Raw genomic sequence first — 14,395 nt, 5'->3', positions numbered from 1 at the left:
AATAATAGCAGAAAAGGTATTATGTAAGTAACTAATTTTAATTCATGTGGATTTAAGAAATATAGGCTTAAGGAAGTTTGGTATCTTGCAGAGAACAAATCCAAAGTTCTAAATATTACTTTGAGAGTTATTTTTTTCACTAAACCTACAGAGTAAATTTTTATTTCCATCAGTTGATAACATATAAGTCACATTTTAAGAATAATACAGTGATAATTCACTATTTACCAATATTGTTTTTGACTAACATTCGATGTTCTTATTTTTTAAAACACCTGTTCTACTTGACTTCTTTATTTTTTAAATTTTTAGTTGTAGATGGATATAATACTTATATTTATTTATTATTTATTTATTTATTTATGTGGTGCTGAGGATAGAACCCAGTGCCTCACACATGCCAGGCGAGTGCGCTACCACTGAGCCCCAGCCCCAGCCCCTACTTGAGTTCTTTAGATAAGTTATTGCTAAGTAAGTGATGTATTTTAATTCCTAAATAGGTAATAAAATAAACCAATGTCACACATAAAAGCTTATTTGAAAAAAAGTTATTTTTAAGATGGAGTATTATCTTACCACAGTACAATCTAATTTTGAAAAACCAAGAACCTGAATTCTGAGATTGAATGGGGCACGAGATGTAGCAAAGGAACTCAAACCATAAATTTTGGGTACTTTGGATTATTTCCTTCACCTGATCTAAGCACCTGGTATTGAATGTATCTCAAGCTCGATAAGCTTGTTTTGCTTTTAAGGATAGCCACAAGTAAAAAGTTATAATAATTTATTTATTAAGTGAAAACGATAAAACTATAAAGGTCCTGTGATCCTTGTATTATTTGCCTGCACTACAAAAGATTATTATTTTTGGTTTATTAAAAAAACATTTCTATATGAAAACAACGAAATGAACTATTAAGCCATGAAAAGACAGGGAGGAAATGCAAGTGCATATTGCTAATAATTATATAATTTATATTGCATATAAATAAAAAATTCACTTCAAACACATACAATACAAACCAATGAACTGCATTAGAAATCCATAATCATTTAAACATTTAACACACAAGAATACATTGAAAATCTGTAAGTGAAAAACACTGCAAATAAGAATAACTTAGGACAATGGGGTCACCTCTTGGTGTACAGTACTGGATTTACAATAACAAGGGCAGTAAAAATGGACACTGAGGTCACTTTATGTAAGCCGATGATCCTTCGGAGGACATCAGATACTGCTTTTCATAAACGTTTTTAGGTTTGGGCTTTGTAATAAATAGGTAATAAATATCTGCAGGCCATCGTACGCTGAGAGCTTATCTTTCTCCATTGGAAAGTCTTTCTCCAGAGTCATAATGTCTCAAAGGCAGCCCATTGGGCGGGGAGTTGGGATTCTGCAGGAAGTCCATTAACAAGGTAATCTTATCATCTATGTGCTCCTGGAGTTGGAGTATTCGCCGATCAATGTAGTCCACAAGTTTCTTTTCCATCAGTTCCATATTTTTAGAAAGAATCTTTTCCAAGTAGGAGCAAATAGGCTGTTCTTCCACTCTAAAAATAAGTTTAAAAAAGTCTATCAATTTTCCCCACTATTACAACAAAAACAAGCAAGCTATGCAACCACTGGCCAAGGAACATGGCTGAAACTTGTCTCCACAACTGCACTGCTCCTGTGTCTCATTTCCAGGTTGCAAAACACATGCAATAGGTGACCACAGCCCTTAATGCCCAACACACTCCTTACTTCTTATTAAGTATTCAGTTGAAGTGGGAACATAAAAATGAAGACACATCTTCAAAAACAAACCTTGGGGAATGCCCTTTTTAAGTTCCAAATAAAAACTGATTTTGAACAATTTAAAAAAAAAATGCATCTTTTCCAGGTATTCTTTCAAAGCAACCCTATGATTCATATAGCTTTTTCCTCTAAATACAAACAACGTTACTAAAACACTAGAAGGTTCTTTGCTAACCTGATCTGAAAATGTTTATGAATTTAACTAGGATGGACAAACAAAGATTAATAGGATCAAAAGTACCCGATTTCTAAAAATCCACAACGCTTAGGGTTTCCATAATTCTTTCAGGAGCTCAATGAGGAAAAAGTACTTTTCCAGAGTCTATACAATGTATGCCACTGCTCTAATTTCTAAAAGAAATCAAGGCTGTGAATTCTCTTTAGAATTTCTTCAGGTAGTAGATTTACTGTATAAATATGTATGTTTTCAGAGGTCAACTGTTCTCGGTATTCCTACTGTTCTCATACTAGCTATGTTTAATTACACATGGTATAGAGTAACAAGTATGAGAATGTGCCCAAAAGCTAATATAGATTTGCATAAATTTAAAACAAAATTCTTCTTGTTAAATGTTTTAAAAGTTTGACTATTTCTTATTTACACTGACATGAAAAGTTTAATTATTATTTTTGAACAAATATTTTATATAGCTGTAAAACTAAGATTTTAGGAGTCCTCAATTATTTTTAAGATTGTAAACACCAGTAAGTTTGATCTTGGCATAATGCCCTGCAGAGCCATTTAAATTGTTGTTCATGATATGGATGCACCCCAGTCTGTTTAACCATTCACCTACCATGAGACATTTGGATTGTTTTTTGTTTGGCACTATTACAAATAAAGTTCTCATGAACAACTGCGAAGAGCTTTTTAATGTTGCCACATCTTTTCATTTCTTTGGGATAAATGCCCAGGATTAGGACTAACGGGTTGTATGGTAACTGTGTGTTTAGTTGTTAAGAAACTGCCCAGATACGTTTTTAGGGTGGTTGTACCATTTTAATTCCCGCCAGCAAGGAATGAGATCCAGTTTCTCTATATGCTTGTCAACATTTGGTATTCTTATTGTTTATAATTTTAAATTTTAGTCATTCAAATAGATATATAGAGATATCTTGTGGGTATTTTTTTAATATTTATTTTTTAGTTATAGGTGGACACAATATCTTTATTTTATTTTTATGTGGTGCTAAAGATTGAACCCAGTCCTTCACGCATGGTAGGCGAGCGCTCTGCCTCTGAGCCACAACCTCAGCCCTACCTTGTGGTTTTAATAAGCACTTCTCTACTAGTAGTGAAGTCACTGTTGATCATCTTTTCCTGGGCTTATTTGCTATTTATATATCCATCCTCCTGATGAGTCTTCACATTTATTATCCATGTTCTAATTAGATGGTATTTTAAAAAACAAATCTTGCAAAGCCTTCATATATTTTAGATACAAGGCATTTGTTGGGTTCGTGATTTACAAATATTTTCTCCCAGTGTGTATTAATCCTCTTACTGGGGCCTTTCATATGTAAAATCTGTAAATATTAAATGAGCTCTACATACATATTTTATGGATCATGCTTTTGGTGACCTCGAAGAATTATCTTCCTAGGTCCCTAAAAATTTCTCCCATATATTAAAAAGATTTTACAGTTTTATACTTAACATTTTAGCTTATGCTCCATTGTGTGTTAATTTTCATATATCTGTATTCATGGTTCATTTTTTAGCCTGTGACTCTCCAATTGTTCCAGCATCACATGCTAGACGATCATCCTTCCTCCACTGAATGACTTCTGCACGTTGGTAGAAGGCTGACAGGTATACTTCTGTAGAGCGATTTCTGTCTTCTCTGTTCTATTCTGTTCATCTATGTGTCTAGCAAAACAGACTCTTGAAATCCAGTAGTGATTTCTCTCTATTCTAATTCCAGTACTGTTGTCTTTCCACTTAGAATTTTCCATTTCCAAATTTTGGAATCATCTTATTCATATTTACAAAAAATACATGTTGAACTTCTGATAGAAACTGTGCTAAACATATATATATCAATTAGGGGAAAACTGACATTTTTACTGTTGAGTCTTCAACAGTACCATGACTACGGTATATTGCTCCATTTCTTTGGGTCTTCTTTCATTTCTTTCATCAGTATTTAACAATTTTCAGGCCGTAAGTTCCTCTATGTCTCGTGTCAGATTTATATGTACAATTATGTTTTACATTCATTTATATGTACTTATTTCTTTGGGGATAATTTAGTCTGGGTAGCAGAGTAATGCTGGCTTCATGAAATGAGTTGGGAAGTCTTCCCTCCTCTTCTATTTTTTGGAAATGTGTAAAAGTGGTTTTCTTTAAATGTCTGGCAGAATTCTTGAGTGAAAGCATTTGGGACAGGACATTTCTTTTTCACGATCTCTTCGATTTCGAATATAGTATTTAGTGGCCATAGAAGTGTCCCATTATTTATTTCATGTTGGTTGTGTTTGATAATTTGTGTTTTTTAAGGAATTAATCCATATCCTCCTAGTTGTCAATCAAATTGTTACAATATTCCCTTATCTTTATTATGGCTTGAGGCCCTGTAATGGTATTTCCCATTACATTCCTCAGATTGGTGATTTGTGTCATCTCTTATTTGCCAGTCTTGCTAGAAATTTGTCAATTTTACTGAAATTTTCAAAGAACCAGCTTTTTAACTGATTTTTTTTTCAATTAAATAGATTTCTGTTCTTTATTGTTTCATTCTTCTGCTAGCTTTGGGTTCCTTTTGCTTGGCTTTTAAATGAAAAATTCAATTTCTTTAGTGCTTATAAGACTATTCAGATTATCTATATCATTTTTATTGAGTAGCTGTAGTTTTATAGTACTGATTTGAAAACTCTGCTCTTTTCTAATGCAAGCATACAGTGGTAAACAAGTTCTAGCAAAACCTCTTTAGCTGAGTCACACAAATTTTGATCTATTATTATTTTCATATATTCGTAAAAAATTTTTCTGTTGAGACTTCTTGAATCATAGATTTACAAGTGTTGTTTAATTTACAAGTGTTTTATCAATCTAAATGTCTTGTTTTTCTGTTATAGATATGATTTCTTGTCTTTTGTAGCCAGAGAAAGCACATTCTATGATCCAATCCCCTTAAACTTCATTAGGTTTGCTTTAAGACTTATCATATAATTTATCTTTGTGAATCTTCAAAAAAAAAAAAAATGTACTCTGCTACTGTTGGCAGAGAGTTCTATAAATGCCAATTGATCCTGCTGGTGGTTAGTGGATTTAGTTCCAAACTAATATAACTATCTCATTTTTAGATGAAAATTCTAAGCGAGATTAAGTATAGAAAATAAACGAAAACTATGACCAAAGTCTGAATTCCAATCTAGAATCCTATTTTGACACACTATATTTGTGAAAAGGATTAAGAACATACTAAGTCCTCAGCCACTTCTTATTGAAACATGTTGTCAAGGTAAGGGATTAAGAGACTAGAGCATAAAAACTTGTATCCTACAGATAATTACCATCCTAAAATAGTTTTTGATAATTCCAAAGTTAACCTAGACCAAATATAATCTACAAAGGAATGACATGCTTAGTATACCCCAGCTAGAAAATAACATAAACCCAAATAAAAACAATGTAAAGATCATTATTACCACAGCACCTTTCCACTCATGCAAATAGCCTTCTACTCCAACCCACAGCTGCTGCTGGTAACCCTTCCACCAAATGCCCGAGAGGTGTGCAGCACCTTCAGTTATAGGCACTTCTGTCACAGCCATGCATTTCACTCTGGAGAACAGTTATTGCCCCCAAGCGTGTTCATGGTAAAATGCAAAAACTGCTCAAATTTTCTCTGGAAAGATTGTTCATTGAGACAGATCTGTTTCCCTTCATCTGATTCTCTCACCTACCGGCTATAAACCTCATTTGTAACCACATTTGTCTTGAGATAAAATACTCACGCAACACCAACAATGCCCTCACGGGGCTTGGAGACGTTTTCCTGCCACTTGGCGTTATGTCCCACGCGAAGATGGTTAACTTGACTGCACAGATTTTGGAGAAAGGGCAGCAACTCAGAGTTGGGCAGTGAGCCGTCACTCGCTTTCTTTGGTAAGAAAGAAGATACTGCATTTTTAAGATCATTCTCAAGAAGGGAATGGTTTTGTGGCGCAGTTTTACACCTGTCGCGGCTGGTGGTATTTCCTTCCCCAGGTGGCCTGGTGTTTTTATCGATGAAAGCCTGTAAGGGTTCAGTCCTGTTTGCAGATGTCAATCCAGTTCTAAAAGGGAAAGGTGTGGAGGATGACTTGTCCAAGGCTCCTGAAGTGGACGATGGCTGGAGTGCAATCAAATGCTTGTACCCGGTAGTTCCCAAAACTGACTGAAGCTGCTCTCCAATGGGAATACAGTTCTAAGCAAGGTAAATAAGAAAATGTTTAGATTAAAAAGGACAGTTCACTGTGGGAGTCATTCCTGGGCACTGTGCATTCCTTCATCTGATCCTTAAAACTTCCTCAGGAAGGTAGGCTATTACTATTCAATATTAAGTCGACCCAGTCAGAAGGTCCCTGGCCAAGGTAATCAGCTGGTAAGTGGCAGAACCAGGTCATAAATCCAAGCAACCTAACTCCACAGGCAAGACTTAACATTATTTTCTAAAGAAAATAAATGCTAAAATTGCATAGTAAAATTTCAGTGACATATTTTAATATTTTACCTACAAAGTCCTCCTTAATTTACGACAATAAAAATGTGATACTCTCAACTGAGTTACAATGATTGATCATTCTCTTAGAACTCAATTATGTCATTCCCCAACTTTCAACATATGGTTGAAAAGCTATTCGTTTTTACCTGGCCATATCTTTTGCCATGAGTTTTTAATGGAGGCTATACACTATTTAAAGCTAGGTATTCTATGTATATACTTGTGATATTTTCTTTTTTTTTTACATTAATTAATTAATTAACTTACTATTCTAATTAGGTATACATGACAGCAGAATGCACTTTGATTCATCGTACACAATTGCAGCACAACTTTTCATTTCTCTGGTTGTACACGATGTGGCCTTACACATATGTGCAGCACCATATGTACATGCGCTTAGAGTAATGATGTCCACCTCATTCCACAGTCTTTCCTACCCTCCAGGCCCCTTCCTTTCTCCTCCCTCCCCTATGCCCAATCCAAAGTTCCTCCATTTTTCATATGCCCTCTCCCACCCCCCATTATGGATCAGCATCCACTTATCAGAGAAAACATTTGGCCTTTGGTTTTTTGGGATTGGGTTATTTCACTTAGCTTTGTGACATTTTCAATAACTAAAATGAGCTACCACTTGTCTGTGTTTAAGAATTTCCACCTTAATAAGAATTAAAGACCTAGGGATGTGGCTCAGTGGTAGAACACTTGCCTGAAGTGTGTGAGGTCCTGGGTTCAATCCCTACACCAAAATAAAAAAAAACAAAATTCCATATTGGTACCATGACTAAATTGCTTATGTGTTATTCTTTCCTTTGTTTCTTGAGATTTTACGTTGAAGAGAAAGTATACTATCTTCTTCTTCAGGTTTTCAATTTTTCCACTAAAGAAAAACCAAATGACCTCTAACTGAATTGTTTGTGTGAAGGCATATGGAGCTCTTAAATTCAAAACGTAGAAGCCTACTACAGGTTTTTATCAGGGTTTATCATCCCACACTTACTGCTATTCCATTTTTGAAAGATGGGCTGAAAAGTAATTATCAAGATTAGCTAAAGAAGTTCAGGTCATACATTGATCTAGATATTCTAAAAATTATTCTGAGATGAAGCTAGATCTACATTCATTTATTCAAAAAATGTTTACCAGAAATTTATGTGTTAGGCTCCACTTGAGGTTTGAGAAATATGGCAGTGAATCAAACAAATTAAAATCTCTGACCTCTTGGAGTCTTAAGATAGTAGGGAGAGACTGCCTGAAAGGACAGAGGGAAAGACAGGAGGGATGAGGAGAGAGGAGGAGGAAATAAATACATCATGGGATGTAGGTGGTGATAGATACTTCAGGGAAAAAATAAGGTAGGAAAGGGGATAATGAGGGCCAGGGAAGTGGAGGCAGAGGCACCTGTGATGATAGCAAGTACCCATCCAACATATTTTACAGAAATGCACTTTGGAAAAGGCTCTCTATAGAGAAATGCTAGCCTATTGTCATTTTTTCTTATTCTATTCCAAGTTTTGAATAAGTCTTAAAATATTCCTGGAATAAGATGGGTTTTATTTCTAATATTTTAACATTAGACAACATTCTTTTAGCTCAAAGGAGCTTTACTCAGTCATCAGAGAAAATTTATTTCTGTATGACACCACTCATATGATCTAGCCTGTAAAAATCCTTAAAAACAGGCTGTACACCAATTGATCATTTCTGCATCCTAGAAAGTGCTCAGACCAGCCCATAATTCATCAAAGTTGCTACTTGCTGAATGATGGGTGAAAGAATTAATGAAAAATGGTGAAGCTGTCCAGTCAAAACTTTTTATATGAGGGTAAGTCTACAAAATATGCCTTTTGCAAACTATGAACAGATGACGGTTAAATCAATAATAAAAATTAAAAATTTAGCTGGGTGCAGTGGTGCACACCTGTAATCCCAGCTATTTTGGAGGCTGAGACAGAAAGATTGCAAGTTCAAGTATAGCCTAAACAACTAAGCAAAACCCCATCTAAAATAGAATAAGAAGGGCCGGGGAGGTAGTCCAGCACTAGAGTGCTTGCCTAGTATGCCCAAGTCCCTGGGTTCAATCCCTAGTATCACAGAAAAAAGTTTTGAAAAAAATACACAATACTGCCTTTCCTCATTAAAGGCCATCATTTTGAAATGATTTTTTACTGCTATGTGGAAAGAAAAACATTTCTACTTACCTGCTGTTGAAACCTAACCATGTTCATTAGCTGCTGAGCTCCAGGTGATAACTTTGACCCCATGGACTCCATTATGGTTTGGACCTTGTCAAGGTCTATCCTTGATCCTAGAGCAGGAGAGCTTGGTGAAGAATTTCCTGAAACTGGTTTCATGTGTACCACAACCTTACTGATGAACACACACTGTTTTTCACCAAAGGACAGCAACTATTATGAAACAAAAAAGTCCAGGACATATAGGTATTAAAACCAATAATTTAAAGTCACTTCCTAGTATTACCAAATCAAGAGTGAAATATTCAAGAAGCTAACAGTTTTAATCTCAAGCATGTTTTTAAGTTATCTTTAGAATAGTCATAGATAGAAAAATTTCTATTTTAACATAAGGCTCAGATCAACTATTTGAATCAAGAAATCCTTCTCAAACTAATATACAGAAAATAAGTCTGAGTAGATTTACTTAAGTTAAGGCATTAAAAATAAACAGTCTGAGATCTTAACATGCCACAGTTTGGTATAATATTCTTTAATACAAAATATAACTGTCTAGAGGCCCAAGCAGTATTTACTGAAATTATAGACACAATTCAGTCTTTCAGGATTTAGAACTGTAAGGAAATGTTAAAAATCAGAGCTTACAGTCTAAATCCTCTGGTTCTATCCCTGTAGTTTTTTTTTTCTTTTTTTGCAGTGTTGGGCATGGAACCCACGGCTTCAAGCATGTGGGGCAAGAGCTGTAGCACTGAGCTGTACTCCATGTGTGGTCCATAAAACAGAGTAGTAAAATGAAAGGAAAGAGATTTGGATCAGACACATCTGGGTTTAAATTATGACTCTGCTGCTCAACAGCCTGGGTGACCCTGGGCAAATGCTCACACAGGGTAAAACTAAAATCAAGTCAGTAAAATGAGAAATGGCTTATGTGTCAAAATATCCAGTATCTATCCCTGAGGAAGTGCTCAAAAGTCTGTATTAGGAACACTTTATTTTTATCTTAACCTTCCATATGCTTTTGTCCCAGAACACACTTTCATACATAACCCAGGGGTTCCATGAATGAACCAACCCTTCATTTCCATACAACAGTTACAAAAAATGTTTACCAGAGTGACACACACAGACCCACACACACAATAGGTAAATGTACACCTATGCTCTAAAAACTCTTTTAAGTGTGTAACCAAATATGTGACAGTCTTCAACAATCAGGGAAACACCCATTACATTTATCTTACATCCCAACCTATTCTCCCCCCTCTTCTTTGTAATACCCAAACACTTTCTCAACATCAAATATAGGATCTGTTTCACTCATTGAGCATGCTTATTACCAGTCTTGTCCCAGTAAAATATAAGCAACATGAGGGCAGGTATTTCAATTTATTTTACTACTGGTAATTCCTAAATGCCTCATATAGTATCTGGCATCAAATATTCACAGAATGAATGAATCACTTTAATCAGTTCTGTGACTGAAGAACATTTATTTTGTTCTTCAATGAAAGAAAATCACTAATTTTACCTTATTCTAAAACTAAATCTCACAATTTCCCATAAGTGATGATAATAAGTATAGATTTTTCAGTCAAAAAGAACCCAAGAATTTTCTTTCTTCAGTTCTCTAATTTTACTCCTGAAGTACGTCCAAACAAGCGAAGAAGCTTGCTCTGACTAGTGTGACAGCAACAAAGCTGAGGTAATATTCTGGCTCTGTATTTCTCATGATTCCTAGACTTTGACATTACCACTAATGCAAACCTTAACAATCTTCATGCTGCAGCCAACAGTCCAAAACCCTTTAACTTCTTGGTTCTCTTGTCTGAAACTCCTTTCACTACCTTCTTCTTTAATTCATAGGACCAGAGTTTTGTTTGTAATTTTTTTGGCAACACAGTTTTACAGAAAGATTAAAAAATGTTTTAGATAAATTTCCCAAAACCTCAAAATATATTTCCATAACTGGTGATAGACTAAAAGAATTAAATCTTCAAGAGGATTGATGATGGTTTAGGAAAGTTATTACCTTTTATATGATTACTATGTCTTAGTAAAACTAGGGACAATATAGGATTAATTGTATTCAAGGAAAGAAAATTAATTATGTATAGAAGAAAAACAAATTTGATAAAAATTTAAATTAGTTAAAATTTGATGATGACTTACCTTTATTTTACAAGCATATGTGGAAGTTTCCAATTTTAGATGTTTTTTGTAGAAAATAACATTTTCCTGTTCACTAAAAACAAAAAATAATTTTTTAGTGATGATTAACAGTTACGATTAAAAATAAATGTTTCTAGGACAATACTCCATCCTGGGACCGTTTTCGTGGTGAGGCACAAGGAGCTGGGGCTCCCGAATGCATTGCACCGCCTTCAGGACCACAGGGGCCTCCCAGACTAGCCAGGAGAAGTGAAGGAGATACTACAGTCACGGAGCACAGACCACATTGTAAAGTTCACTGAACACACCTATTATTTTCAACTTGCACTGGTCATAGGAAAGCTCTAAATTTCGGGTACATTAAAAAAGATGCAGCAGAATCTTTGTAAGGGGGGAAACGGGGTGGGAGGGGGCGCCCAAATGATCACGTTTATAACCGGTTAACAACTAGGCGGCTGCGGCAGTCTTAGATTCCCACACCCTTAGTAAGGGGCTTCCTAGAAGATGAGCTCAGTGTTCCAGACTGACGAAGTCATTAATTTGGGGGAAACTCTGGAAGCCAACCCTGTGAGCGAAGGAGAGAGACAAGGAGCACTTGTCAGGGCTTCTCCTAACAAAACTCTTCCACTAACCAGCCCCAAGTTTCCAGGTATGAAAACAACTAGGCTGAACTGCGCTGCCTTTAAGAGGCGGCAAGGCGACCCCGTCTCTGCCACCGGTGCACTGTTAGGTTCCCTCCCTGGGTGACTGGCACGACGTCAGGCAATCTGAACCGTCCCACGCCCGGGAAAGGGGCCGAGGGGCAGCGGCGCGGAATCACCGACCTGCCCTCCGGGACGGTGCGGGCGCCCTGGCCCCGGCCGGTGCCACAGTACTCCTCTCCCACGTACACCTCCATGTTCCTCGCCGAGCTCAGGACGCCCACCGCGAGGATCTCTTCCCCGGCCCCGGGGTCGCACCGCAGGTCGAGGAAGCAGGGCGTCCCGCCCCGGGGGCCCGGCACGGCGCTCAGGCTCACCAGAGGCTGGCTGAGGAGGAGGTCGGGGCACGCGTGACGCCCGGTTTCCGCGGTCGCGCTCGCACCCGCCCGCGCCCCTCCCCGGACCCCCGCGGCCTCGGGACGCGCCGCTCAGGGGCGCGGCTGGGCCGCAGCCCCGCAGCCCGCGCCCCTCCCTGACCCCGAGCCGCTGCTGGCCGCAGCCAGTCCCGCACTCGCCGGCTCTGCGCAGCCTGACGCACGCGCGCCCTCCCCCGCCCGCACGTGCGGGGCTCTAGGTGACTTCTGGGCCGTTCGGGCGGCCAGGAGCTGCCCCTCGTTTCCAAGCGGGCGAGGCGGAGGCGCCTGCGAGCGCTCCCAGGTCTCCCGCCCCGCGTCCCCCGCTCGTCTCCCCCGGAGCGTGGCTGTCGCCGAGCGCCACGACCCGGCTCCCCCGAGGCACGGCGCACCCCGAAGCAGGCGGCGCCAGCAGCTCCTCCCAGTCGAAGTCCTGGGCGCCGACGCCAGCCCGGGTGAGGAGGAGGCTCCGGGACAGGACCCCGTTCGCGGTATCCCAGGAAGAGGCCAGCGTCGGGCGGCCGGTCATTCCCGAGTCCTCGGCCCGGGTCTCCATCCCGCCGCCTCCGGCCGCAGCCAGCCTCGGAACCTCTCTTGTAGGGCTCGAGTTTTGGTCGGTGCAGAGTGGAGAGAGGACGCGCAGCGACTTCCGGCTGTCTGTCTTCAAACCCGCTTCTCTGGCTAGTGGCTAGAGACCTGGGAAGCCGAGGCACGCATGCGCTCCGCCGTGCGACTTCCGGAAGCGCGTCCAGGGGAAGAGGTGGAGGGCGGGGTACGGGTTTGGTTTTCCGACTTTGGCGGGGAGAAGTGCCTGCGGTTTGGACGTTGTGTGCAGTGGGGTAGGGGATGTGTGGTCCTCGCCCCCCGCGACCTGCGGGCGCCGCTGCGGCGCCAACTGACACTTGGGTGCTTAATGCTCCTGATTGAATTACCATGACCTTTACTTTTTAACATGGCATACAGAACTCTTTTTACCCTGCCTGTTCATCTCTTCTGTATTTGCATATGAATTTTCTTCTATGTAGGTTGCTTTTTTGGGGGGGTGATGCTGGGAATTGACTCCAGGACCTTGTGCATGTGAGGCAAGCACTCTACCAACTGAGCTATATCCCCAGTCCTAGAATGCTCTTTTGGGTAGTAGGAAAAATCCTGTTTATCAGTCAGTACCAATCATAGTGCTTCACTTTGCAAAAATTAATCACCAATTCCTCTGTGCTGCACTCAGACTATTTAGACACTATAATTTTCTTGTGGTCTGGGAATTTATTGAATAATGCTTACCTTTGTTTTCTCAATCATCTGAAACAATCATTGACATTAGGGAAGTTTTTTTGTTTTTTGTTTTTTAAAGAGAGAGAATTTTTTAAATATTTATTTTCTTTAGGTTTCAGAGAACACAACATCTTTGTATGTGGTGCTGAGGATCGAACCTGGGCCCCATGCATGCCAGGCGCGTGTGCTACCGCTTGAGCCACATCCCCAGCCCAGGGAAGTGTTTTATGCTTTGCTGAAGTGTAAAGTACAGATTTGTTTTATGAAATTTTAAGGTTTCAGAGGTAGAGGTTACTTGGACATCACAATGTAAGAAGACTAGAAAAAGGAGAAACTAGAAAATTGTATCTTACACTTATTTTTATTGTCAGAGTCATTGTGCTGATGCCCAGGTGGCCTTGGCTTTACTGTGTGTGTGTGTGTGTGTGTGGTGCTTGGAATGGAACCCAAGGCCTGCTGTATGCTAGGCAAATACTCTCCCAGTGAGCTACATCTCCAGCCCTACACTTCAGTTTTAATGTACCATATTATTTCTGTCATGCATTGTAAATGGTTTTAATAATATTTTTTCTACATGAAGGATAAACAACTTAAATGGAACCTCACCACTGGCATCACAAACTGTTGTTTTTTTTGGTTGACCATTTTAAGGAGCAGTTTATTATAACATGTTAATATAGAATGTGGATAGGGATCATATGTTTGTTAACAGTGTGCCTGTGCACAGTGATTCTTAAACTCTTTGGTCTCATGTTACTAGGAGTTTCTAGGGAATAGGGGAGACCAAAGTAATAATACATTCTTACTGTACTTAAAATTCTAAATACTTTTGATTGGGTGGCCTGTATTTCTAATTTTTGGAAACCTGAACACTTCTCTTTCAGCTCTGACATGGAACATCTCAAAAGTTATCACAATTATCTTCACAAAAAGAAAAATTTCGCTGAAAAACGGAAAAATCAATATCTTTAAAAAAAATCTAGCAGATAATTAAGGGGAAAATGGCTACCCTAAAACTAGAGATGTAGGGAAATGCAGAAAATAACAATTGAGATCAGCTTATCAGGAATGAAATTCTTTTTGAGGCAGTGAGTGGTAGGAACACTTAAGATAGATCATTTATGAATTGCTGGAGGCAAGTAAAATTCTTGAGAGAAAAATTCTTAGGACCTCATTTGTAGGAAGCCTGTGTATT

General features: G+C 38.9%; 1 protein-coding gene across 1 annotated transcript; it reads right to left on the bottom strand.

Moving 5' to 3' along the window:
* Positions 1-769: 769 nt before the first annotated feature.
* Positions 770-12,596, bottom strand: C15H10orf88 (chromosome 15 C10orf88 homolog). Its single transcript, XM_077105451.1, has 6 exons — positions 12,321-12,596; positions 11,699-11,902; positions 10,875-10,947; positions 8,712-8,918; positions 5,762-6,213; positions 770-1,554 (listed from the first exon to the last, which is right to left on the bottom strand). The coding sequence occupies exons 1-6, from the start codon at positions 12,482-12,484 to the stop codon at positions 1,320-1,322; spliced, it is 1,335 nt and encodes a 444-aa protein (XP_076961566.1). The 5' UTR covers positions 12,485-12,596; the 3' UTR covers positions 770-1,319.
* Positions 12,597-14,395: the final 1,799 nt, after the last annotated feature.

This window comes from Callospermophilus lateralis, chromosome 15 (genome assembly GCF_048772815.1).
Source record: "Callospermophilus lateralis isolate mCalLat2 chromosome 15, mCalLat2.hap1, whole genome shotgun sequence".
In the NCBI taxonomy this organism is placed as follows: Eukaryota; Metazoa; Chordata; class Mammalia; order Rodentia; family Sciuridae; genus Callospermophilus; species Callospermophilus lateralis.
Note: the sequence above shows the minus strand (reverse complement) of the source record. Positions and strands in the feature narration are given on the sequence as shown.

Excerpts from the sequence above, each read along its gene's own strand:
- C15H10orf88 (XM_077105451.1), bottom strand. The coding sequence starts at position 12,484 with ATGGAGACCCGGGCCGAGGACTCGGGAATGACCGGCCGCCCGACGCTG. Across the intron at positions 6,214-8,711 it reads TGGTTAGGTTTCAACAGCAG|AACTGTATTCCCATTGGAGA; the intron begins GTAAGTAGAAAT and ends TACCTTGCTTAG. Across the intron at positions 1,555-5,761 it reads GAGGGCATTGTTGGTGTTGC|AGTGGAAGAACAGCCTATTT; the intron begins GTGAGTATTTTA and ends ACTTATTTTTAG.